Genomic DNA, 26,904 nt, shown 5'->3' with positions numbered 1-26,904 from the left:
TGGGGGGTGGAACAGGTGCCACTCATACTGCACTGTAAGCAGTTCCCTGTGAGATCATAAGGTGTCTGCGCTATGGGAGACTGGAGGCCATAAACCGAGGCCACAAACATCTCACCAGCAAATTTCTGGGATTTCAGTGTCATTCCTTAAAGTCTCAGGTGAGGACGTTTTGTTTGGCCACTCTTCAGCAGCCAGGGATGTTGTTACCTCTTGGCCTGCTGTTGTCAGATCTGAGAAACTAGGAAAGGTTGGGCTTGGCCGGTAATACCTTTCAAAACCAAACCCATCTCACTCAGTATGAACGAGGAATATTACAGCTCTCCTCTTTATCAGTATCCGATTTTTCCGTAGTCATCTGTGTGTATATTAAATTTTTCTGTAATTTCTTTAAAGATGCCGCCAGACTGAGGCTTAACTAGGTTTGCACCCAGGCAGAAGGGATTATCAGATGGACTCAGCGATATACCAATACTGCCTTAAAACCACATCCAAGCCCAAGTGAGCAAAGACTCTAAGTTTCTAAGTCCTTCCAGCATTCAAGGAATGCAGTAAAATTCAATACTGGTCCAGGAAGGCCACAGACCACCAGGTTTTATAAGTAACTTAAATTCTCACAGCAGTGATGAGCAGCAGTAATCTAGACCAATTAAGTGATTACATGATTCAAATACAATCAAGAATCCAGAGTGAAACCAGAAGACAATGCAGACCTCTTCCAGGACTAAATATCAGAGACATGATGAATAAAATCAGGTCCTTGATTTGAGCCAGAAATCTAGCCACACCTTCGAACATCCCATCCTCACAGTTAAGATACGTGCCAAGTGGACTTGGGCCAAAGTGATTGATACTGATCAGTCACTGTAGACACGGGGGGACAGTGTAACAGGTTTCATACTGTAATGTATGATGATGCATGTGAACACCAGACAGTAAGGGACCAATATTTTCACGAGGTGTACCTAAGATGGTGCTTCAAATCTGCTGTTCAACAGGCTAGGTTTCTCTGCTGTGTCTAAGAGCTGTATGGTGCTTGGTGCGTGACTTACATTTGTTGCTCTGCATGCAGTTCACCAGGTATATATTTGTATGATGTATGGTGATTTATGGCAGTTACTACATTTCCCCCCAAAGGCTATTTAAATTAATAAACTGTTCATGAGAGAAAAAAAATCACACAGACTAGATTTGAATATTTTATCAGAATACATTTATTATAAGTCACTTAAATAATTTCTAGATCTTTTTCCAAAAATAACCAGGACAAAATCAAGTATAAAAATACACAATGCGACAGCTCCTCTCCTCATTATTCATAATTCATTATTGATCCAAGGAGTCCAAATAAATCTTTAATTGGTGGGCAACGGACATCGGCCCTGCTGTTGTACTTTCAGAGGAACTCCAGCTACACATCACTAAAAAAATCAGTGATCTGAAGTGTCAAAAAGTCCTCCAAGCACTTAGCTCTAGGTCAATACAAACAAGCCTGATAATTTTTTTTGGTCTTTATGGTACCCAGAAGTTTTCATGTGAAGGGGGTCAGATGTGGTGGTTTATTGTTATTGATCAGTGGAATCAATGAAGTGATGTCCAGAGAGAACTGGTTGGTACTTACCAGTGCTCTCTGATCCCCTGAAGCTCTGTTGAAGGACTAAAAAGACCCATGCAAACTGCCCTCTAGCCACAACACCTTAAAGGGGTCTACAACCCCGATATGAAAGATCCACAGTGCCTCCTAGGGCTTCCCTCCATCTGCTTCCATTTGTCTCCTGCATAATGAGTATGTTAACATGTGGTCCAAATGTCTACTTATTGCTTAAAGCTAGGACTGCAACAGGCCTACAAGAGCAGACATGGGATTTACAGGGATTAATGTACTTCTCAACTCCTCAAACAAATAGCTGCAACACAATAGGTTGGAAAGAACAGTATTTGGCTGGTCATTTCCCAGGAATTGCAAGAGCGAGAACAGAAAGCCTGCTTTACCATTGTAAAGTCTTAATGAAACACCTGAAAAAAAGTGCACTGCAAGCCCTAGCTCATATTTTGCACCCAGACCCCACATCAAACCCAAAACTGGGGTCCTTTTCATTAATGAGCAACAGAGCATTAATTTAAAATATTAAACTATGATTGGGATGAATAACAACTTTGGGAATATATAGAGCAGACAGCAACAGGTAGTAGTGTGTTTGTGTTCATCGCTATGGAGATGTAATCCATTTAGTTCTGACCAGCAGTCTAAGATGGAGGACAACAGACTCAACATTTTCTCATTGAGGCTTTTCTCATTTTGGCATATCTTCCATTTATTAAGCAGCTATATGGGATTATCATAGAAGAAAATAAAAAAGTACAATAACCAGTGCTGTACAGGTATGTGTAGAGAGAAAAACCATTGCTTCATCTTGCTCTGTACTAAACTCTCTCATGGATACACAATCCTCATTTTCATTGGACCAGTAGATTCCTATGATTCTTCTCATAGAGATCCAAGAGTGTCAGAACAGGGTCACTGGAGAAACTGAGGAGTGTGACAACAGCATAACACAATATCTTTCTGCTCTATGATCAGGTAAATTGAATAAAAAACTCACTCCTCTCTATTAATAAAGTGCTTCAGAAAAAAAATGAAAAATGCATTTTAAGACAACAACCAGCATTAAAAAGTCTAAAAAGAAGCTTGGTCCTCATGTAAACTAAAGCTGACAGGGCTGTAAAGACAGTGTGGGAATGGTGGTCTTGTGGAGCAGTGGCTGGGAGACCAGCTCTCTAGTGTTTAAACTGGATGTAACAGCAGTGACACTCTCAGTGACACTCTCAGAGCCCCCAGCCTTGTGTAGGGGCTCAGGCCTGGGCTACCCTCACATTCAACAGCTCCTACTGCTCTCCTGCATCTATTAGACTAGTCACGTCACCAAGAGTGTGAAGAGTTCTGTCCAGTTTAACGCACAAGGTTCAACAGTCTGTGCCACGTCAATACTGATTCCAGCCAAAAAAATTACATTCAGACATTGAATGTTAATTGTACAAAAATAAACATTCACGCACAACATCTATGAAATTTATTTTAATTCTAATCAGTAGTAGGTCCAATAACCCTTTAACTGTATGAAATAGTCAACAAAATAACAAGCAAGGTTTTCTAAAATTGAACAATGCTAATTACAATGGTCAAAGTGAATAGGCATCTCCTCTCCCCTTGAGCTTTCAGCCGATATTCATCAAGAATGACAGAATGAAATAAAATAAGGAGACTGGAGTAGCACAAGACAGGAGAGTAAAAGACTGTAATGCACAATTAAATTCTTCACAGTGGACCATGTTCACAAAGTTTCCTTCCCCCTGCTCAAATATACCACATGTGAGAAATATCTACTCTTGTTATTGCACAATGAAAAAGGAATAGATTTCTTTTTGTGGGGATGAATACAGCAGTTCATTCTCTCTATACACTGTCTAGGTCTCTGTAAGTTGAAGGCAGTCAGTTAATGCAAAGCTGGAGGTCAGACCAGAAGATGGGATCTAGAAGTCATTTTAGCCACATTAAACACCGACTGCACTCACACTTCACTCCAGCTCCACCACAGCAGTCTGCACAGCTGACATTAAGGCCTGCCAAAAACCTGGATTATTAGAAAGTAGCCCCTTCCAAAGTCTCCTTTTTGATTTTTTTCCACTGGAGGTACAGAATAAAAGAAAAGAATTGTCCTGAAAATGTGTAGTTTAAAAAAATTAAAAGATTAAGCTTTGATTCTGTAATATTGTACATCATCTGTCCATTTATAGTAATGGCTTGAGGTGTATATACAGCATATACATAAGAACACAAAACAGTAAAGTCGCCATGTCGTGTAAGTCCAATATAATGCCTAACAACCTGCCTAAAAATGAGATTCTGGGACCCAGGATTTTGGACTGCAGCTTGAAAAGCAGTCTGCAGGCCTTAATTCCTTGAAGATTGCCCAGCAAAACACATTTCCCAAACCAGCCACAGAAACTAAAGTATACTATGTCCAATCTAAAAACAGATACAGTATTTGATTTCTAAAATGTAGTAGCTTGCAGCTTGTGCAACATGAGCAACTCAGCAGGTAGAAGAGAGGAATGTATGTACCTGAATGTCCCTGAAGCACAATTGGCAGAAGCAAGACTAACCGAGATCACAGCGCAAGTGAAGACACAGTGATCTGATAGGGAGTCACATTGGTTAGTGAGCTAATTTCCAATTTTTGAGAGGCGAATGGCTATTTCAGACTAGATATAGAAAATTAAACATTCCTATTTAAATCTGCACATCTTCTGTAAAATATTTGGTCGGTATATAACAAATTTCTGATTGTCACAAAAGGTAACATTTTACATGAAACCTGCTAATTCCTAAAACTTTTAAACACTAATTCTATAATTTGCACCAATAATTTAAAAGAAGGAATACTGAAGAAATATTTGGGAATCTTCATGGTTAGAAAGCTACATCTGTAGAGGGTTCGCTGGTCCTGCTCAATTAAAATTAGTGCACCCTCACAGGTCATGGGAACCCTGTTCCCTGCCCAGTTCTCTGCGCAGACTCCATTAGATGGTTTGGATCATCCAATTAAATCAGCAGAAAACTGCTTCTGAAAAACATTACAACCAGTGGAACGATTACCCATGCTGCACTGGACAACAGCTGGAAACAACTACTCACACTTCGACCTGAGCAGTACTTAAGCCCTTTCTCCTCCAGACAGGTACTGAGCCTGGCCTGATGACTTGACACTTGGCCACAGGCTGTTATAATGAATATAAACACATATATACAGTATACATAAAGCTCAATCATAACCTCATACACTGCCTGACCTATCAAAAACATCAAACACTCCCAGAATTAACGAGTGCAAAGTAAAATATAATTTCATCTCCCAACCAAAGCTTATAAGTAATTAAGAAAAACTCAAAAGAGCAACTTAAGTCAAATTCATCTCCATTCTCATCATCAGTACACAGAAAAACTCAACCAACCCACACTCTCTCATTTCCAAAAAGCCAAGAATTATTTGGTTTAAATTCTACTAGTTTTGTGCATCCAAACACTTTCATCAACTCTGAATTAGAAATTCTGTCTGGCTTACCAGTAGTTTAAGAAAAGAATGACGCCTGGAGATTACAAATAGAAACTCAGTCCTGCTCATAGATGAATTCAAACACTCCCATCAAAACTAAAATCCAGTTTGTCTCCAACCCTGATTTCCAACACTGACTGCCATTAAATGTCTTAAATAGTAAAACAAATTAGCTTTTATCAAATCACTGCCGTCACACCCATTGAAATGATTTCAAGATTTTTTCACTCCGTTTCATGACCGCCATCGGTAGTTTTAAATTGCATGTAAGCCCTTGCTTTTCTCCACGAACTCTCTGCTTTTCCATGGAGACGACCACTGCAGACTTTGGGGAGGGAGTACCTGGCTCGCCACAGTAAAGCCGCTGGGGTCGGACCAACTCCTGCTGCTGGCACCATCCAAGACAAACAAGGAGCTCAAGCGCACCTTTCATCACAGCTTGGGGAGAAGTGCAGCTGCTCTCTCACACTGAGCAGGGTGAACTGAGTACAGCACAGTGCTGGAAATGGTCTGGAAACTTCTGGAATAAACTTCAGAGCCCTAATCCCTACAATTTAATATGGTGTAAAATAGCTGGACCTTAACTTAAACTTAATACTATAAGCTTCTCCATTAGCTGATTCTTTTAACGTTATTTCGTAATGTATTATTTCCATAACGTTGTCATGTAAAATAAACTACCCCTATACTTGTATCAAGCTGTCTGTATTAAGATTCTCTATATTGACATATGTATTGACAAGACAGATTGTACAGTCACAGCCATTATTGGTTTTTGCATTTTCTCCGATGATTTTCAGAGTAAAGGGAAGGGAGGGGCTTGGTCGTTCCAGACAAATATGCAGACAGGCAGAGCCACCTCCTCTCAGCATACAAATGGAAATGCCTCAAACAGAAATGACACTTCTATGTACATAACCATATTTGAACAACAGGTGGTGCTCATGCGCTCTCATTTTGGAATGTCTCCCACTGCTGCAATTATTTGTATTAGTTTTGTGGTCTTTAATCTGACCGGGCCATATAAAGCATTTCGCTCTGTACTAAACATACTGCACTTAGGGGACTGAGAAAAAATTAGTGATCCATCCTAGTGATAAATGTCCCTGGCCTGCATTAACTCTGATATACAGCACACAGCTCAAATTTCTGTTGGAAAACAAAATTGTCTGTGTCCCCCAAAACCGCTGTACTCAGGCTAGATGACAGTGACGAATACTCCCTGCTCTTTCTGGAGGATTTGATTGCAACATTGAACACGCTGGATGGCAGAAATCATTACCCTCTCCAGCACATTTCCCGACACCAGATCACAACAAGCACTCAGTGCATCCCTTTGCAGCTTAATACATTATCCTGTCCATGTTGACTGAATGGGCAATTTGCTCCCTCACTGGCAAACAAATAGAAATGTAAGAGGCTCCTTCTACCAATAGACAAGCCATATTTTAGGACCTTTCAAAACTCTTACTACTGCTAAAATGGAATGACACAGTGCAGAAGATAATAGAATGACCTGAATGGCCAAATGACCCTTGTGATTTGCTCATGCCCAACTAGCTGGCTGTCGAGAGTCTGTCAGGATTCAGGAGTCCGATATGACTTTCTGAGCAGAATCAGCGAGTGTGCAGTTCAGTGCCGAGCAAGGGGCCAGAGACACTACATCAGTCCACAGCACGGCTGCTTCCCTGGAGGGGACTCCTCCTCTGGAGCCCGCAGTTTGAGCAAGGGAGGGTCTCCGCTGGCAGGGGTGAAGTAGACAGTGGTGGGGCTGGCACGGTCCGTGGGGTGGGAGTGCTCAGCAGGAGGAATCTCCTCTTCAGGTGGTGTTAAGGGAGGTGGGGGCGCAGGATGTTTGTGCAGCTTGGCAGCCGCACGCTGGCGTTTCAGGTCAGCCAGGGTGTGGTGGGACTTCTCGCGGCTCATGTCACCCCCCATGGCATCTTCGTGGGCTGTGGCCAGCGAGTATGAGGCACTGCGGTCCAGACGACCCCCTTCACGCAGCTCCCCAGGAACCAAGAGAGAGGAGTCAGGCCCAGAGGGCTGGGGAGTCCCTCCATTCCCTAGCCTGGACTCCCTCTTTTCCTCACCTTGGGGGTCTTCAACCCTCCCTGCCATGGGCTCTGATGTACCAGCCTGAGGGAAAAAGGCAGGGTGAATTCACAGCAAAAGGGCAGAATTATACACTGATACTGCATTGCATCAGAGAGAGAGATAAAAGCCTTAACACATTTTTTTAAGGTTACAATAACAAGATAGTAGCAGATTTTGTTAAACCCACCCGATCTGGGATAGGTTTATCTGTTTTCACGTCTCGGTCCTCAGCTGTGATCACTATGACATGGGCTGGTGAGACTCCTCTGACCTGCCCACTTTCAAGCCACATGTATAGCACTGACAACACAGCCCTTTACCAAAGGTTCAGCAACGACTAGAGTACATCTCTCACCGACAGCACTGCACTCCTCCAAGCGTGCAGGACGGCGCAGGGGTCATGGTGTCACAGAGTGCCCAGAGAGTCCTGGATAACTAATCCCACACTAGCCTCTAGGGTGCTCAACCAATTTTGGCACGAGTGATTGCAAAATCCTGATCATAACTAACCCATCCCACGCACCATAACCATGGAGCTTAGCCTGCACTCTTCCATTTTAGAAGACCCTTATTGTTAATTATGAAATAGAATTCCTGAAAATACATTACAGAGCCTATAAATACCTGTAATATAAACATGCATTGTAAATGCATTGAAATATTTGAGAGATGACCAAATTTTACTTCCCCCCCATATCATCAATATCTGAAGATTTTTTGCAATTGAGGGAATTAGACAAAGAAATTTCTTGAGGTTAAGGGTTGTTTTTACAGATTCCTTCCAGTACTGATTGGCTTTATCTTAATATATCAAAACATTTAATGAGTCAAATAATCAGAAATCTCTAAATGTAGCCTTAATCACACTCCACAAGCCACCACTGCTCCTAGATAAAAAGCACGGGGCATTTCTAATTGTATTACTCCTATCAGACAGATTGAGAGGATTAATACAGGCTCAGCGTGCTGACAGAATTGAAGAACAGAGTGTGGAGGGATTGACACAGACATACTGAACTTGACACTGAAGCTTCTTTAGTGCTGAAATGAGGTAGCAGTCCTTTGGTAGGAGACTCAGAGGGGAAAAGTGTTTAAATACTGTTTTGTTCTATTTAGGAAAGATGTAACATTTATTAAAAACATCTCACAAAAAAGCTGGATTAGGGTAGAGGAGGTGCCTGTCTGTGTCCGTCGATGACTGTGTTTCAGCAAGTCTCACCAAGGTAGCGTGTTGCATGAGCTCGGTGTCCGTCTGTCTGTCCTCGTCGTCATCCTGCGCCTCCACCTGCCGCCCACGCTCCTGCCACACCATCGCCTCCTTCTGGTGCTCCCGGCGATACAGGCTCGAGCGCTCGTTGACACTGACACGCCGGACTACCTTGCTGTATCGGCAGAGAGGCAAGACATTGTTGCAGAAACTGCACACATTACAGTAATAACTGTACAACACGGTATCAATGTACACTCAGATTTCACTTTCATAGAAAAAGTGGAATGCCATTACATCCTAATGCTGTGCAGAATGATTTTTCCTCCACCACCACATCTTCAACCCCTAACTCCCTCTTCCTCTCCAGTACCTTCCCCTTCTCCTGCTCATGCCTTCTCCCTCTTTCTTCCTGCCTCCAGCCCCCCTGCCCCCTCTTCTCGGCTATATCACCCTGCAACTAACCTGGCGGCAGGTGTGAGCCTGGCCAATACCTGGATGGGAGACATCCTGGAAAAGCGAAGGTTTTCACTGAAAGATGTGTTAGTGGGACCAGTAGGGGGAGCTCAACCTGCAGTCTGTGTGAATCCTAATGCCCCACAATAGTGACTGGGACACTATATTGTAAAAAAAAAATCCCCCTCAAATGAGACGTAAAACCGAGGTCCTGACTCTCTGGGGTCACTAAAAATCCCAAGGCATTTCTTGGAACTATTATGGCTGCTACCCTGGTTATCCTGGCCAAATTTCTCCTTGACCTTTACCTATTATGGCCTCTTTATTATCCCCATCTATGAATTGGCTTCATTACTCTGTTCTTCACCCCTCCGATAGCTGGTGTGTGGTGAGAGTACTGGTGCAGTTTGGCTGCTGTCGCATTATCCAGGTGGTGCTACACATTGGTGGTGGTGGTGGTGGATAGACCCCATTATCTTTAAAGAGCTTTGAGTATCCAGAGATATATATATATACAGAAGATATACATATCTTATATAGCAGAAAAGCGCCATATAAGTGTAAGGAATTATTAATTATTATTACCCTCGGCTGCCTGTGCTGGAGGCTCGTCTCTGGAGCGTGCTCTTGTGTCTGTCCTGGCTCTTCATGATGGCATCATGTTTGTGCTTCAGGTCCAGCAGCTTGGCCCTCACCTCCTCATCGGCACACACATCTGGGGGCACAGCAGGAAAGACAGCTCAGAGGGTGCTTAAAACTCAGGAATGTCTCAGGCCATCCCTCTGACCAGCTCAAAGTTGGCTTCCCAGATTATCTCTCCACCCTCTAATGTTCTTTTCAGCTACAGCCCAGCTAGGTTGTCTGGACCACCTGCTGTTAAACAGGTCTCGTGTTCCAAGGGAAACAGTGGGCAGAAAGCTATAATCCAGGATTGTGATACCTGTGCACTAATTCAAAATCCAAAACGGGCAAGTAGCGGCAGATCAAACAACTGCAAGCAGTCAGATTAATCAATGGGAATTAGTTTCATCACTCTGCCCAGTGTTGCAGAGCACAGGACAATTGATTCCCTACTAGTGGAAAAATGTGTTATGGGCTCCTGAATCATACTTCACCGTATTCTCAACAAATAGAGTGCACATGCATTGCCAACCTAATCAGCTCTAGAGTGAGGGTGTTTCCATTATTATGGGGGGTACAGTATTCATTCCTTTTTTTGGGTAAACCCATTCTAATTGCCTTAGAATTAAAGGTCCATACTAAACTTTACTTAAATGTCTGAGTGATTGTATTCATCGTTTCTGTGTATTTCTCTCCTATAAGGAGGGTGTTTTCCAGGAAGACAATACCTTCATCCACAGAGCATAATATCCATTGAGCAGTTTCACTGCTATCCATGTTATACCATTGACAACAAAGAAACTGCTAAGAAGCCGAAGAACTCTCTCTTACCAAGTGGTGTCTCCTCTAGTACAGACTTGGCATTCAGGCTGGCTCCATTTGCTACCAGCAGCTCCACCATCTGTATCTAAAAGAGAGTCAAATAAGACATTCAGTACTGAGCTCAACGTGGTTCTGAACACTTTAAAAAGAGGACAGAAAACGGTCTCAGATCATTAACCCCATACAATGAGGTGTGTGGGTGAAGGACTCTCTGGACCACATCCCCAAAATTTTACATAATCCTTCCTTTTCCATGTCACTGGTGCCTTGGCTTCATTATGACCCTTTAATATCTCTGCCCCAATTCCAAACATATTCTGTAGGTGATTTTTGCAAAATAACTGAAGAATTATGGCCCTTGGGACTGGGACTGCAGCCTGAAGCTCTCCCCGGTGCTGGAACGTACAACCAGCCTTGGACACCATCTGTTTTTCCTTCAGAGGCTCCAATAACATAAGAAAAATTACAAACGACAGGAGGCCATTCGGTCCATCTAGCCTGTTTAAAAGTTAGTAGCTTATTAATCCAAAACTCTCATCCAGCCATTTCTTAACAGGATCTACCTCACGTATCTACTGGGTAACTAGTTCCTTATGCCCACAATTCTTGCCTAACTGAAGAATTTAATTGTAAGTCTCCTGATAAGAATTGTAGTCTCCTGTACTGAGTTTTAAATGCACTGCCATGTACACAGTTCCATTTGTGTCCACTGGTTCATATATTGCTGTACATTCTGAAAAAGCCCTCATTTTTGACACTGTCAATGCCTTTGAGGATTCTGGGCTGTCTTCTCTGGTCAAGACTAAAAAGGTTCAGCTCTGGTTGCTTTCCTCTGGGCTGAGTGTACAGCAGCAATATCTTTTTTTTAACATGGTGACCAAAAGATACAAGAATCTTCTAAACGAGGCCTTACTAGTGCTGTATAATACTTTCTTACTCTATAGTGCAGTTTTAGTGCTTTCCCCATTGTCAGGCAGATCTAAACACCCAAGTCTTTTTCAATTTGTGAAACTAGGGAAGAGAGTGTATGCATTCTGAGGGGACAGTACTGACCTGTCCCCAGCAGGAGGCAGCGTGCAGGGGGGTCCAGCCATCACTGTCTCTTCCATCCACTCGGGCCCGGTGCTCCAACAGCAGCTCTGCTGCAGAGTGATACCCGTTTGCTGCTGTAATGTGCAACTGCACAGAGAAAGACAGCAAGCAGAACCAAAGTAAGAAAAGCGCAGAACAAAGAAAGAAAAAGGGGGGTTAGTTTTATTCATGAAATCAATTACTTATATTGGTCTGTTGGAATATGTGTAGTGAGTGTATAGGCTCCTTCTCTCCACCTCTCTCATCCAGGTGGATGCTGCACATTGGTGGTGGTGGAGGGGAGTCAAGCGCTGTAAAGCGCTTTGAGTGGAGTGTTCAGAAAAGCGCTATACTGTATAAGTGTAAGCAATTATTAATTATTATTATTAATTATTCTCTCATTCACTACATTGGATATAAACCATTTTTTCTACTTCTGTTTTACATAAAAAACAAGCAGGTTTTCTCCAGAGAGGTCCTCATAAATATACTGATGCAGGAGAGAAATAAACTGCTTATTCATAACAGTTCTGCCTGCCCTTCTCTCTGTCTCCCAGTGGAGTGTGTTCAGCCTGTTCCTCTTTCTGCTTCAGCGCAGCTTTCACACTCTCGCTCTCTCAGTCTCAGGGTAGGATGATCAGCCTGTATCTCAGTGCAGTGTGTTCAGTGACTCTCTCACCAGAGTGGCTCCGTTGTCATCCTGCGCATTGAGGTCAGATCCCGCCTTGATCAGAGCCTGGATGTCTCTGATCATCTCCTGCTCCTTTGCCCCCCGGCACTCATTGATCCGCACCTGGGTAATACCTGCAGAGCGAAACAATAATGCTACGACTTCTTTGTAAATGTTAACACACACTAAATTAAATTCAAGGTGTAGATGATTTTTTTTAAATCATTAAACTGAGGACTTGACCACCTGTGGCAATTAAACATCTAGCTTGTCTCAGTTTCTAGTTAATGTTATCTCAGTAACCTGTAATTTCTTCAACCTTTCTGTTGTGTAGCTGCTATTTTTCCAGTTTGCACATTACTGTAATAAGACAATGGCAACTTCACACTGACCCTGTTCAGCCATGGCTGTCTCAACTAACTCCAGAGTAACCTCATCCTCACAAAGGTCATAGGGCATGTTCCCATCTGCATTGACAGCTAGCAGGTCAGCACCACTGCAATACAAAGACAAGGGGGCCAAGTGAACTGAGACAATAACAACCGACACAGAAAATGTAGCAGGAAGGCAGACATAGTCTCTCTAAATTTGAGCATATGCATCTAACACTGTGAGTGTATTTTTGTGCATTCTGGAAAACATTACCACCAGGCTGGTGTTTGCTGTATAAGTGCCCCAGTGACAGGAACATGTAAAATATGATGTAAATTCTGGAAAACATTTCCACCAGGATGGTGTTTGCTGTATAAGTGCCCCAGTGACAGGAACATGTAAAATATGATGATTGTATAAAAATATTGTGTTTAGGAAGAGTGTGCAGCGTCATTACAGTGGGGATCAGGCTCACTGTCACTGCTTGATGAGCAGTGTGTGAGTGTGTGTACAGAGTGTGCAGCGTCAGTACAGTGGAGATCAGGCTCACTGCTTGATGAGCAGTGTGTGAGTGTGTGTACAGAGTGTGCAGCGTCAGTACAGTGGGGATCAGGCTCACTGCTTGATGAGCAGTGTGTGAGTGTGTGTACAGAGTGTGCAGCGTCAGTACAGTGGTGATCAGGCTCACTGCTTGATGAGCAGTGTGTGAGTGTGTGTACAGTGTGTGCAGCATCAGTACAGTGCAGATCAAGCTTACTGCTTGATGAGCAGTGTGTGAGTGTGTGTACAGAGTGTGCAGCGTCATTACAGTGGGGATCAGGCTCACTGTCACTGCTTGATGAGCAGTGTGTGAGTGTGTGTACAGAGTGTGCAGAGTCAGTACAGTGGAGTTCAGGCTCACTGCTTGATGAGCAGTGTGTGAGTGTGTGTACAGAGTGTGCAGCGTCAGTACAGTGGAGATCAGGCTCACTGCTTGATGAGCAGTGTGTGAGTGTGTGTACAGAGTGTGCAGAGTCAGTACAGTGGAGTTCAGGCTCACTGCTTGATGAGCAGTGTGTGAGTGTGTGTACAGAGTGTGCAGCGTCAGTACAGTGGAGATCAGGCTCACTGCTTGATGAGCAGTGTGTGAGTGTGTGTACAGAGTGTGCAGCGTCAGTACAGTGGAGATCATGCTCACTGCTTGATGAGCAGTGTGTGAGTGTGTGTACAGAGTGTGCAGCGTCAGTACAGTGGAGATCAGGCTCACTGCTTGATGAGCAGTGTGTGAGTGTGTGTACAGAGTGTGCAGAGTCAGTACAAAGGAGATCAGGCTCACTGCTTGATGAGCAACTCCACGAGACTGGTGTGTCCACAGGTGGCAGCTGCGTGCAGTGGTGTCCACAGTTCACTGTCACAGGCGTTCACATTTGCACCCGCAGCCAAGAGAGCACATACTACCTCTTCAAAATCATCAATACAGCACTGCAGAGACAGAGACATGCCAAGACAATGACAAATTGAAAGACTGGATTTAGTGTCACACCTAGATGCACCGAGACAAAGCGACACACTGAAACTTGAACACTGAGTCGCAGTAAGAAGTCTTGGCACACCGAACTATGAGAGACACACAGACATGTACACATCCATACACATGCTGAACCATCATGAGAGGCTCATTGGTGGACAAGTTCATACCTGATGCAGAGCTGTCAGCCCATCCTCATTGAACAGGTCTGGACTAACCCCGCTGTTCAAGAGCTCGGTCACTGTGGAGAGAGAGAAGCAAAGGGGGAGTGAGAGACGAAAAAGAACAGCAGGTGGAAGATGGAATGATAGAGAGAGATTAACTTGTGCTACCCAAGTCAAAAATTCTCCTTGAAATTCACACAGCCAAAAAGAACCTTACACTCTCCTGGTCCTAGCACCCTCACCCTCACAGAACTAGTGACAAACAGAGTCCTGATACACTGAATTGAGACATCCTGATACAGATATAAAGCCAAACATGCACAGCAGTGTGGTACATCAGATGGCCTTGATCATCTGCGCGTGGTGCAGACACTACTAGATGTAGGGAAATGGTTTCAGAAAATTAGACAACACCTATCTCCCTTGAGGGCTCAATTTAATATGGCAAAGCTGTGGAGTTAAGCACTTGAATTGTTTATCTTAATGCCACCTGCTCTATTTCTAAACACTAATCACATCCCACAGTGCTTTAGACTGCTCTTTGTTACCCGCATTTCATAGTTTAGAAACGCAGGTACAACCAAATTAATCAGAAACTAGTTTTGCTACATTTCAAATGATATGCAACTACACAAAACACATAACAAGCTGCAGATGAACACAAGACCTGCCAGGCTAGAACAGCAAGTTCAGAGAACAAGAAACATGAATGAATGCAAGGCAGACACATGGGGACACTACAGGGAGTCCTAGTATAGTCAATCTGAGAGCCACGTGCTGCTGTCTGTAATACACCTGTCCTGTCCACATGGTTAACTGGAGACTATCATCTGGATGAAGTGGGAGAAACATTCTTCCAAGTTAAGGCATATGAAAATGGAATATTAAGATTTATTACAAAAATGATCATAAGAAACAGAAAAAAACAAATGGTTAATGTATTACGCCTGAAATATGAAGAGGCTCTTTGGTCTACCACATCTGTCTCTGAGCCCCTCTTTCTCTCTCTTCCAGAGGCCATGTTAAGAATGGGGCTGGTGCCTGTGTTTCTGTTCATGTGAGACAGCTGCAGAGAGCAGGGTGGAGCTGCCCACATGCCCGTGAATCCCTCACTTGGAATGTGCTGCAATAAACCACAGAGCAGGACACTGCCACTCCTGCAGTCACAGCACATCCGGGCCCAGAGCTGTTAACCCCTTCCCTGGTCCGATGGTAGTCCCACCCGGAAAAGTTCATCATTCCCTATTTTCGTTACTTTAGAGATGGAAAAAACGTGTGTTATTGGATGAGTGCAATAGAGAAATGTTTTCCTTTCTTACACTGAACAGATGGGCACATACAGGTCATGTCCAGTGAATCATTCAGTAAGTTCAAGGCCTGCTCCGCTGTTTAAAACTGAGCTTTAGAATATAAAATGTTGGAAAACTGCTGTATCAGTTTCAACCATTTTGAGGCCCTGTCAAGCAAGTGAAAGTATTTAATAGATATTGGGGAGTTTATGGGGTGGCATGGTCACACAGTGGTTAACTGGTGGTTAACTGGTTAACTGGGGCCTTGGGTTCAATTCCTGAGGTGTTACCCGCATGGAGTTTGTATGCTCTCCTTCTTTTGCATGGGTTTCCTCTGGGTGCTCTGGTTTCCTCCCACAATCCAAAGACTTACTGAAAGGTTTAATTGGCTTCTGGGAAATCTATTCCTGGTGTGAGTGTGTGTGCGCATGTCTTTGTGTCCGAGTTGTGCCCATTGCTTGGTAGGATAGGCTCTGGCTCCCCCACAACCCTAAATTGGATTAAATAGTTAGAAAATGGATGGGTGGATAGATGGATGAATGGTGGGTTTAGAGAAGTCCTATCCTGTTGGTGTAACTCTGGGTTACTCCACTAAACAATGGACTGTAGGGCTGGATGTGATCTATTCACATGCTCAGTTACTCATGTACTGCTGCGAATCCCATAAAGAATTTATGACTTCAGAAATACTAACATTGTGAGCTTTACCATTGCATAACTTCAGTGTCATTGGTATTGGTTTTGTTTTACTGCAAATTAACAACTGTCATTACTGGACTTTATTTATATTAGTAGGGGGATATTAAGTTGGTGATCTCTCATTGGTTATAGTATTTGATCACTCTTTTAAAAACCTTTCTATAGAGCAGCTTATCAGACAACTTGAAGTGTTGGACAGAAATATAGTTTAGTCAGACCCCTCTAAATCACCTCTGAATTACTCTCAGCCCATGTCATGTTTACAGTATACCATTTGATCACATTTCCTGTTGTGCTAACCCCTACTGGGCAATTGCCTACTGAAAAAACTCTTTGTGTTTGTGGTAAAAACTCAAAAGGCATCTGTATAAAGGAATGTAAATATAAAGGTATTGGCTAATCCTCAGTGTTTGAGTTAGGGGACAAACACTAGTTTGGCTGTGCGTAACAGGGAAGGGGATGGGACTGGAATGTTTGAATTATGGTTTTAACTGGGGTAGGTACTGGACGTAAGGTTTGTTTAGTACAAAAGATATAGCAGAGAAGAAAGGTGATGACAGAGATGAGTTGTAAGGGCTAGATTAGGACCTGGGCATGTACAGTATTTGGTCGAGGTCTGAAAGTCCTATTTGATGTAGGTTTAATGTTTGGGCTAAGGTTAGGCTTAGGGATGTGGTAAGTGCAAGGGCTGAATGTTTGAATTATAGTTGAAGGTGGGGTGAAAATCGAGGCTTGAGTGAGGGACTGTCTTTAAGGTTTATAAATAGGGCAAGCACTAGGGTCAAACATCTTGGGCAATTTGGGACAGCAAACACTTTTCCAAAATGATTTTGAGATGGAAGGTTATGATATGGGAACAGTGAACCCTGTTAACAATATTTTAAATGACATTTATATTTAACATTAAAATATTAAATAATGAATGTGAGGAACCAAGTTTTTTCAATGGCCAGGCCATAAATCTGACTGATCCAGAATGCAGCAGGATGAACAGCACCACAGATCACCTTCCTTCTACCCAGACTATTCAAAGGATTTAATTTAGCATACACCTCCCTCAGAAAAGGTAACACAGCTACACCCCCTTTGACAAAACCCTCATTTCCTCATTTTCCCTGGTTCAAGGTTAGGTTTTGTTATAGAATGAAAATGGCAAGACAATTAGATGTCATTTCTTGGAAAAAGCAAAGAAGAGGCACAAATGCTTCAGGTATTGGTATATTACCAATTGCACTTAAAGAACCAAGAAACATTGTTCATGAGCCACTGACACAACTCTTCTGAATGTTTCACAAGAGAGGGGTTAATACCTGTGTGCTGTAAAACTGCTAGCGTAGTGTCCATCTGTAAAACGTCTGACAAAACTGAACTAAGTAACTACAGAACAGTAAGTTTGACATCTGTTATGTGTACGGTTATGGAAACAATAATTAAATCTAAATTACAGCATTAGTTATATGGAAATAAAATCCTAGTGGATTTAAAAAAAGCGGACTTTGCTTAACTTGTTGAGAACTCTTTAAACAAGCAACAACAGCAATGGGCAGATACAGAGAATATGATACTGTGTATTTAGATTTTCAAAAGGCTGTCTATAATGTTCTTCATAAAAGATGAATCATCAAATTACAGGTGAGTAGGCTCTCAAAGAAATGCACGTTTGGACTTAGAAAGCAGAGAGAACAGAGAAGGGGAGAATGCTCAAACTGGGGTATGTAATTAGTGGAGTACCACAGGGATGCCTATTAGGTCTACTGCTCTTCCTAATTCATAGCAATGATCTAGATTATGTTGTAGTTATTAGACTAGTCACATTGTTGATTATATAAAAACATTAGACCATGAGAAACATCACAAAAAGAGAAGGCTCAGCTAGACTGTTTGGAAAATTAAAGTTAGCAGTTAAAAGAAGACCTCAAAAGAGGAGAAATTAGCAAATGCTATAGAAGCAGCAGATTAAGTAAAAAATAGACAACACTCACAAGTGACCACACAACTGTAAGATGACATATAATGTAGACAAGAGCACAAAGGTTACTTGTAAGCATCAAAAACAAACTTTAAAGATAAAGTGGGAACTAAAGTGGGAAGCTTGAAGATCCTCACTATGAAAAAGACTTAGCCGAGGTTATACTTTATTTACCTTTACATCTTTTGTCTTCAAAAATAGAAAGATAAATGTTACAAAATACAGTATATAGTTTAAACCAATATTTAAATACATTTTAATTTCAAATTCTAGAAATCACTAAAAGGCTTGATTTAGAATAGTGTACAAATTTAGTTAGGTCATTATAGAAAAGATATTGCTGCTCTGGAATTAATCCAAAGAAAAGCAACAAGATACATTACAGGGCTTAAAGGAATATCTTACACTGAAAGGCTAAAAGATGTGAACCCTTATAGCCTCAAAAACAGACAACTGAGGGGACCTGGTACAAACTATTCAAAATCCTCAAGGGCACTGACAAAGTCAATCCTGTCAACATCTTCCAAATTAACAGTGAAATACATGGGAACAAGTAATAGGTGTATTAGCCTTCTTCGGGTATGAGCACTCCACAGCCGAAACGTTGTGTTTTCCTTCTTCTCTTTTCAGCATGGAATAAACCTATTACTTGTTCCTTTGCAGCCTATGCATGCTGACACAGCTACCCACTTGAACTAGTGAAATACATGGAAGAGCATTTGCAAGCGAGAACAGAAGACACTTTTTCTTAAAAGATTGTGGGAGAATGAAAGAAGTTACCAAGTAAGACGATACCTTGCTCCCTTCAAGAAACAACAGATACAATTCTCGGATCAAAGAATTAACTACCCAACATCCTAATTGGGCCAAATGGCCTCCTCTCATTTGTAACCTTTCTCATGTTCTTGAAACCAAATGTGAAACAGAGATGATAAAGGAGAGTTTGCCAATATAGTCTTCACCCTGGATTCAGAGTACTATATGTGAACCTTTTACCAGCTGTGAAAATAAGCATACTCATTTTCTTCAGGTATGAATTGAATGGACATTTTTTTTATGGTAAGTGAGTTGTATAAAATAGTGAAGACTGCATCCTGTACTTTTCAAAGGCATATATTTCACCAAAGAATTACAATAACAGATTCAAACAACGGGGAGATTAAATCAATTACAGCTGCCAGAAAAATATTCTTGATTTAATGCCATTTAAAGGCATAGAAGTAACCTAATAAACTAAAAAATAAAAGTCCAATTAAATAAAAAATATAATAAAAAAAATTAACCTAGATTGCATTCTTCACACATGCATTCATTTTAGAAGTGAGCAATTTAATGTGTAAAGTTATTTTAAACAAACCATTTAGCAACAAGAACGACAAAACACTTGCCTAAAGTGCATTTAGGGTGAACATATTAGGTGAAATTGTGCAGAGTCAGCCTATGCCCAGATGGAGCAACGTAACCGAAATACTACAGCTCACGCACTAATCCAGGGCTAGAGTGGTTCCCAAAGATAGACAAAGCTTCTTAGGCGATGGCTGCATGTGTCACTTGGGAATGTAGAGTGGGTGTGTGCTGTACAAACTGATGATCCACCTGTTCTGACAAACGCTTCGGCGTCAGAGACCCACCTTCCTCCAGGTCGTTGCGTGCCGCGGCCTCCAGCAGGGTGATGTTGTGGGGGAAGACCACCCTGCGGCCTTTCTTCGGCCCCGCCCCACCCTTGCCCCCCCTGTGGCTCCGGGGCCCCTCCTTCTCGAGCTGCGCCCACCCCTTCAGCTGCTGCGCGCGCCGCTTCTGCGCGTGCTTGAGCCGCTCCGTCGTGGTCATGCGGCTGACGGAGGCCATCTCCGCCAGCAGCTCCGCGTGCTCCGCCATCCTCTCTGTCCGCGGTGCGGGTCGCTCACGGAGTGGGCATCCCTCAGAACGAGCCGGCTGGCCTGCGCCCGGCGCGGGGCTCGCCGCGCATCTTATCCGAAAGCGGCGGGAATGTAGCGGTGCGTGCAGGGATGCGACCTATCCTCAAGGGCAAGTCACACCCCGACTGGCCTGCCTCTGCTGTACTTCCCAAGATACAGGCTTCGCGCCACAGGTCAAAAACAAAAGAAGGTAAAATGGGGGTTCAACATCCCCAAATGAAGGGAGATTCCAAAATAAGTCCAGCGGAAAAGGGGCTGTGGAGCGAATGGAGATGCGCAACCCTACAGCCCCGTCCTTAACACAGAGGAGGCCTGCAGTATTGCAATGAACCCCTGGTCTACTCAAAATTAAATAACATTAAAAACCCAATTACTGATTAAAAGCACTCAAAAGAAGCTGGGAACCTTCTGAAGGCGACACATCAATTTTTGTTGCAAGATAATCTTTTTAAGAAAATTATTTAAAAGTTTGCCACTCAACACACACTATCCTGCTGCTCTTTCAGTGTGAATGTTGTCTGACTGCCGGTCTGGATGTAGCAGGAACGCCGTGCGAAAGCAACAGTGTGTCAGGACTGTGCCCTGGACACACCTGCCCATTGGGCTGACAGCGGCAGAGCTGTGCAAGAGGAAGATGCAGTTATGATGCGGGTGATGAAGATGGCCTCAGTTATACAGGCCACACTGACTGCGTGGCTCGGTCAATCTCTTCTCTGCGCCTCATTTGAAAAACGTTTTCAAATTTTTACAAGAAAAAAAACCCTGGTTCCAAAGCAGGGGTACGGGGGACTGCGGGTTCCAGTCCTCAGTATGTGTGTGTAAGTTTCTGCAGTGCGAGAGGTGTCCTACAGCTGCTCTCCTCTGCCCACTCTTTCGTCATGCCCACGCTCAGCTGCACGCCGCCGTCTGTCCGAGTCAGGCCTCAGGCCCAGTGCACCCTCTTCAGAAGCGCAACCCTGGATCATCCCCCAGCCAGCCTGCAGAAAGAGAAAAAGAAAGAGCTTCTCTCACTCTCTTATTTTAGAAAACAAACAGACGAACAGACTACAAACCTGACCGACGAGACATAAGCAAAACTGAACTTGCTTCTCACAAATCTTGTCTCAGCAGTAACTCCCTCCCTCCTTCCTGCTTCAGTTTGAAAGCCCTTAAAATCGTAGGATAAATCTCTTCCTCAGAGAAAAGTTGCTTCCCACCTGTCTGAAAGTCAAAACTAACAATATGAAGATACCAATACGGCAAAAGACGAAGAAGGAATGGAAAGGTTTGGGTTTGCTTTTCAATTCATATTGGAAACGCAGGTTGTTTATTTGAAGAAAGTGAAGAACACTTTGGCTTGGAGTTAAAAAACTGCCACTTTTACATTTGGAATCAGAAATCATGGCTGATTTCTATACACTGCAGGGTGAAATAGCCAACTGTTAATCAGCTCTTCTATCACGGGGTAGGAAGGAGCAAACAGGAGTCCAGAAAGAGCTGTGGGTCTGTCATGCCACTTTGGAAGCCATATTCTGGAAAAACTTTCAAAAGGAAAGCCCTGAAACACACGTTCAAGGACCACTGCAAGAACACATCGGGCTCATTGAGGTGCTGGCGCCTGACGACTGCCAGGCATCGTGGAGGGAAGCCATGGGGCTCCACCTTTCAAACCACACGAAGAGCTGCTCCACTGCTGGAATAATGTCTGGCTCACGCAGGGCTTTATAACCACAGTGAGATCATTCGTCAAGCCCAGCTTTAACCCCCCACCTGCGCTCTGTGGATGGGTGGATGTCAGGAGATAGGCTGTGCCAGGCGAATACAGTCCACACACAGCTCTCTCTCTTACACCAGCACCGCATGAGCAATCTCTACTGAACTCTCAGCACACACCTGATGTACAGAATCTTGACACAGATAAAACAGACCCCTGACCTAAAAAGCTGTTATTGCAAGCAAAATTTGCTCTCATATTTCTCCAGTGCTGGATAAGGATCCATGACCAATGCAGGTTCTTCCCAAACTTGGGCATTTATTCACATAATTCTCTACTGTGTATATAAGCTGTGTCTGTCACACCAGCAACAGAGCACTGACAGGGCTATAACTGAAGTCAGATAAATGTAGTTGCTGACTACGTTTTAAACAAAATAAAACCTTATTAACATAAATAAAGTTCTTCTTATCAGGTGGGGTGTGATGAATGTCAGACATATGTAATATTTAGAGAATAAAACATACAGTAAGAACTTCAATGGCAATACTCCTGGCTGTTAAGATAGTGATCTGGGATGAAACCAGAGAAGACTGGGTGGAGATAACAGACAGTATTATTCTGTGCTCTAAGACTGAAAGATATAAGTGGAAGAAAAAGGACTGAAAGATAGAAGTGGAAGAGAGTGATCACACAGCAGAAGACACATCTGCTTCTATGAGTTATACTAATTAAAAGGTAAAGAAAGCCAGATCGTAAAACTGATGGAGAGAACTGCAAAAAGACTGAAACAGCACTCGCACAGGACTCTGCAAAGACCGCCAGTGAACGACACAAGGACTCAAAGCATACTTGGAAGGACAGACTGACATTACACCACAGAGCAGAGAAAATGACTGAAGATGAAAACAAAAGGCTCAGTTTTCTAGTTTCTGTAGTAAACATTCCATTGGCTTATTCTGGTATACATTAAACTACATAGTATGGTATATTTTACATTACTGAATTCCTTTTACAAACTGCTTCTGCAATGCCATGCAAATAAAAGAACCTACAGAAAATAAAAGCTGAGTGATCATTCTGTTGTACATTAAAGCCAGACCTATCTCTGTTTTCCAGCATTTAATAGCAGCTTACAAAGACCAGGACACAACTACGAAACAGCGGGGCTACTTACAAAAGGCTTTGGTCCTGAAGTGAAGAACAAAGCACAAGGAGGCTCACAGACTTGCTCAGTTTAAAGAGGGCTTACACTTGGAAACAACTGCTAATAGATTGCCAGCCTAAGATATGGAGCAAGACTCTTGGATTATTGCCGGCACAGCTGGAAAGCTACTGACATTTGTCAAGTAAGAACTGAAAAAATATCTTTAAAGGTTGAATTTTGTTTTCCCCAGTTGAAACCCCGAAGCTCAAAGTGGAAAAACCTACTTAAGATTACAAAGTTTACCAATGAGAGGAGGTCCGTCTTCACTGTTTTGCAGGTAGTAGATAACGGAGCTGTGGATCCAATCCAGTTGTTTCTTGAAAGAAAGCAGAGTACTGACTTTAAAAACATGAATAGGTAGCTTGTTTCATTCTCTAAAACCCTTTGCATAAAGTAGAAATATTAACGAGAGCGAAGGAGAGGAGTGAGATAAGATGGTGGTTTTAAAAACATGACTGGATAGCTTGTTCCATACTTTCACAACTCTGTGTAAAAAAAGTACCTTTTGAATACTTGGATCACGCCCTCATAGATCTGTGGGAGACTAAAAATTGTACTTCTCCTCCCATGAAAAAAATAAAAACTGCAAATCCTAACACAGTAAGCATGACTGCAGCTACTGCCAGTACTACCAAGAATCCAAAAAGAGAAATGGTGGGTTTTGATTCCATTCTCCAGACAACTGTAAAAATAATACACACCGGGGACAACTGAACTTTTTTTAGTGTCCAACAGAGTAAACTACGAGGGGACTTTTTCCCCAAATATTCAAAATGCTTAAGGGCACAGACGAAATCAATCAAGCAGATTTCTTCAGAAATAACAGTGAAACACAAACCAGAGGACACAAGCAGAAACTAGCTGGAAATCCACTTAAAACTGAGAACAAGGGACAGGTTTTTACTCCCACAATCCTTTGTGTATGGCACAAGCTACCAGACCATGCTGTTGATGCCCTGGCTTCTTTCAAGAAACGACGGGAGGAGATCCTCAGATCGATATGCTACTAAGTGCCAAATGGCTTCCTCTCACATGTACATTGTCTTATGTCAAGAACCTGGTGGAATGGTGCCTTGACAATAACCTCTCCCTCAATGTCAGTAAAACCAAAGAGCTAGTCATTGATTTTAGAAAGCAGGGTGGGGACCACACCCTGTTCACATCAATGGGGTGGCTGTTGAGATGGTTAGCAGCTTCAAGTTCCTAAGAACCTTCATCGCTAACGAGTTAATGTGCTCCCAGGATGTAACTGGAGCTACAAAGAAGGCACAACAGAGCCTTTACTTCCTCAGACAACTGAAAAAATGTGGGCTGTCTTTAAAAGTCCTTACCACACTTTACAGGTGCGCTATTGAGAGTGTGCTCACATGTGGTATTACAGTGCGTTTTGGCAGCAGCTCATTGTCTGACCGGAAGGCATTACAAGGGCCGGACAGGTCAGCCCACTCCATCACTGGAGTACAGCTCCCCTCTGTTGTGGACATTTTTACAACTCACTACCTCAGGAAGGCTGGAAGTATTGTCAAGGACACCAGTCATCCTGGTTCCTTGCTTTTCTCCCCCCTACCCTCTGGTAAACATTATAGGAGCATAAAGGCACGAACGTCCAGACTCAGAGACAGCTTCTGTCCTTTAACTGTCAGATTACTGAACTCTACCCCTACCTACTGGCTCACACTGATGTTTTTTTTTCCTCGAGGATGTATGTTATTTAACTTGTTGTTGCTGCCATTGTTCTGTGTTTTTGGTGTTTTCTTGATGTCTTTGTGTAGGTGTATACAGTTTATATGACAATAAACTCTACTCTACTCTCGACTCTACTTCTGTTCTGTTGCAGGGCCGCAGCGATATCGCCATGTACAGATCAGCCCCGAGGTGTGTGCCCGCTCTGAGCGACTGAGGGGCTGAAGGGCCCAGCTTCCTGCCTGTCTACCAAGGAGGAGAGCTTCATCTGCACAGCCCGGAAGTGGAACTGAAGAGGGAAACCAGAGAGTCTGCTTTCATTAATGTTTGACTTCCGAGGAGCCCTGCTGCACAGAATTCCAGCAACGAGATATTACTGCAGTACAGGGAAATAACAGTCCCTTGTTGCCGCCTTTTCCACCTTGCTAAATTAACTCTGCCCCTACGCCTGTCTTCTCTTTTGCTGCTCTTTGTGGCACCCTTCAGAAATAGTAGAGGGCGTTATCTCAAAGCAGCTCATCAATTATTAAAGCTGCTTGTAATTCATAGAGAAAGGATAGTCTGGGATCAGTATGCTCCTGCAAAGAGGGAATCTCCACTGCTGTGCAGCGGCAGTCGGCAAAAATAAACACCCCAAAATAACTTGCGGGTTTATATTTGGTTGGAAATTTAATAGTACGTCCTCAGGACAGCTCCCCCCGCCCAAAACGCACACTGCCGTGCGATGTCAGGAGCTACAGTCCTCCTGCGCGGTTTGGCTAAATGTTGATGTAATCAGACGCTGCACGGGCACCTATTTCCAGCATCAGCTGGGTGCAACGAGCCCACGCCAGCAGCGGTACTCCATTACACTGATGCACGGCGAGAGCCAACGAGCCTGCAGGTGTTCCGTCTGCCAGAGCTCTGAGTCAGGTAACCGAGTCTCACGTAAAGCCCTGACTTTCGATTTGTGTGAGTTACCACTGTTTCCAGGTCCTCAGCTACAGAGAGGCTGAAATTCCGGCAGGAGTGAGTACCAGTCAGACATGGGGGTTGAGTACAATTACAGAATGGGTGGCTCAGAATTCCTATGTTTTCTAATGTCCTCATTTCCTTACATAAAGAAACCTTGAACCAATAAAGTATAAATACAGTGGACATAAAAAGTATTCCTTTCGCATTTTTCACTTTTCTTTTCCTTTCATCATGGAATCAAATTAGATTTGTTCAGGAATTCTTGCCACTGAACTCTACACAAAACACTCTGTAATGTCAATTAAAAAACAAACCCAAAGCTTTCCCTAATTAAGAAAAAGATCCTAAGATCCATTTTGATGAGGCAAGAAAATGCAGTTTGAAAAAAAAATAATAATAATAATAATTTCTTACACTTATATAGCGCTTTTCGGGACACTCCACTCAAAGCGCTTTACAGGTAATGGGGACGCCCCTCCACCACCAATGTGCAGCATCCACCTGGATGATGCGACGGCAGCCATAGTGCGCCAGAACGCTCACCACACATCAGCTATCAGTGGGGAGGAGAGCACAGTAATGTAGTCAATTCATAGAGGGGGATTATTAGGAGGCCATGATTGGTAAGGGCCAATGGGAAATTTGGCCAGGACACTGGGGTTACACCCCTACTCTTTTCGAGAAACGCCCTGGGATTTTTAATGACCACAGAGAGTCAGGACCTCGGTTTTACGTCTCATCCGATGGACGGCGCCTGTTTACAGTATAGTGTCCCCGTCACTATACTGGGGCATTAGGACCCACATGGACTGCAGGGTGAGCGCCCCCTGCTGGCCCCACTAACACCTCTTTCAGCAGCAACCTTAGTTTTTCCCAGGAGGTCTCATATCCAGGTACTGACCAGGCTCACACCTGCTTAGCTTCAGTGGGTTGCCAGTTGTGAGTTGCAGGGTGATATGGCTGCTGAAAAATGCTAAAGGGAGGGGGGTGAATATTTTTATCGCCACTGTAAGAAATACTTCTACCTTTGTGGTTTTTCCAGACACAGCTAGCTAGATATGAGAGGTTTAAGGATTTCCTTATCTCATTGGCTGACCCGGCACTCTGACCCCAGGCTCTCTCACAGTCTGTGGGTCTGCGTGTCTCACGGAGAGTAAGCAGGGGTACGCGAAAAGATTAATTCCTAATGCAAGAAATTGTATAGGGTTAATAAAGTGTTGTTATTATTTCCAGTCCAGATATTATGGTGCCATTCTTCCTGGACCCAGCCAGTGAGGTGATATAACTATATTCACCCAGGATTCAACAACAAATATGGTTTAACTGCCCACAAGGCTATGACTACGACTTCTCCCAGTAGAGAGGGGAAATCTGGAAGGGCAAGCCAAGCACCCTG

The 26,904-nt window shown here is 43.3% G+C and overlaps 1 protein-coding gene and 1 long non-coding RNA gene across 3 annotated transcripts in view; one reads left to right on the top strand and one right to left on the bottom strand.

Moving 5' to 3' along the window:
- The first annotated feature begins 76 nt into the window (after positions 1–76).
- Positions 77–25,431, top strand: LOC138239413 (uncharacterized). The gene is made up of 3 exons (XR_011189892.1): positions 77–158; positions 394–498; positions 24,709–25,431. It is a non-coding gene; the product is annotated as an uncharacterized lncRNA (long non-coding RNA).
- ppp1r16a (protein phosphatase 1, regulatory subunit 16A) overlaps positions 3,054–26,904 on the bottom strand; it is a 30,994-nt gene continuing 7,143 nt past the window's right edge. Inside the window, exons 2-12 of one of the 2 annotated variants that reach the window (XM_015354237.2) lie at positions 23,115–23,187; positions 19,684–20,948; positions 14,102–14,172; positions 13,740–13,885; positions 12,445–12,548; positions 12,062–12,186; positions 11,365–11,490; positions 10,321–10,396; positions 9,454–9,583; positions 8,425–8,587; positions 3,054–7,247 (exon numbers count right to left, since the gene is read on the bottom strand). In XM_015354237.2, coding sequence (XP_015209723.2) covers positions 6,771–7,247; positions 8,425–8,587; positions 9,454–9,583; positions 10,321–10,396; positions 11,365–11,490; positions 12,062–12,186; positions 12,445–12,548; positions 13,740–13,885; positions 14,102–14,172; positions 19,684–19,930 — 1,665 coding nt within the window. In that variant the 5' untranslated portion in view covers positions 19,931–20,948; positions 23,115–23,187 and the 3' untranslated portion in view covers positions 3,054–6,770. The remainder of the gene's footprint in view (positions 7,248–8,424; positions 8,588–9,453; positions 9,584–10,320; positions 10,397–11,364; positions 11,491–12,061; positions 12,187–12,444; positions 12,549–13,739; positions 13,886–14,101; positions 14,173–19,683; positions 20,949–23,114; positions 23,188–26,904) is intronic. The other variant, XM_006634172.3, reaches the window with a different exon arrangement.

This window comes from Lepisosteus oculatus, chromosome 6 (assembly GCF_040954835.1).
Source record: "Lepisosteus oculatus isolate fLepOcu1 chromosome 6, fLepOcu1.hap2, whole genome shotgun sequence".
Lineage (NCBI taxonomy): Eukaryota > Metazoa > Chordata > Actinopteri > Semionotiformes > Lepisosteidae > Lepisosteus > Lepisosteus oculatus.
Note: the sequence above shows the minus strand (reverse complement) of the source record. Positions and strands in the feature narration are given on the sequence as shown.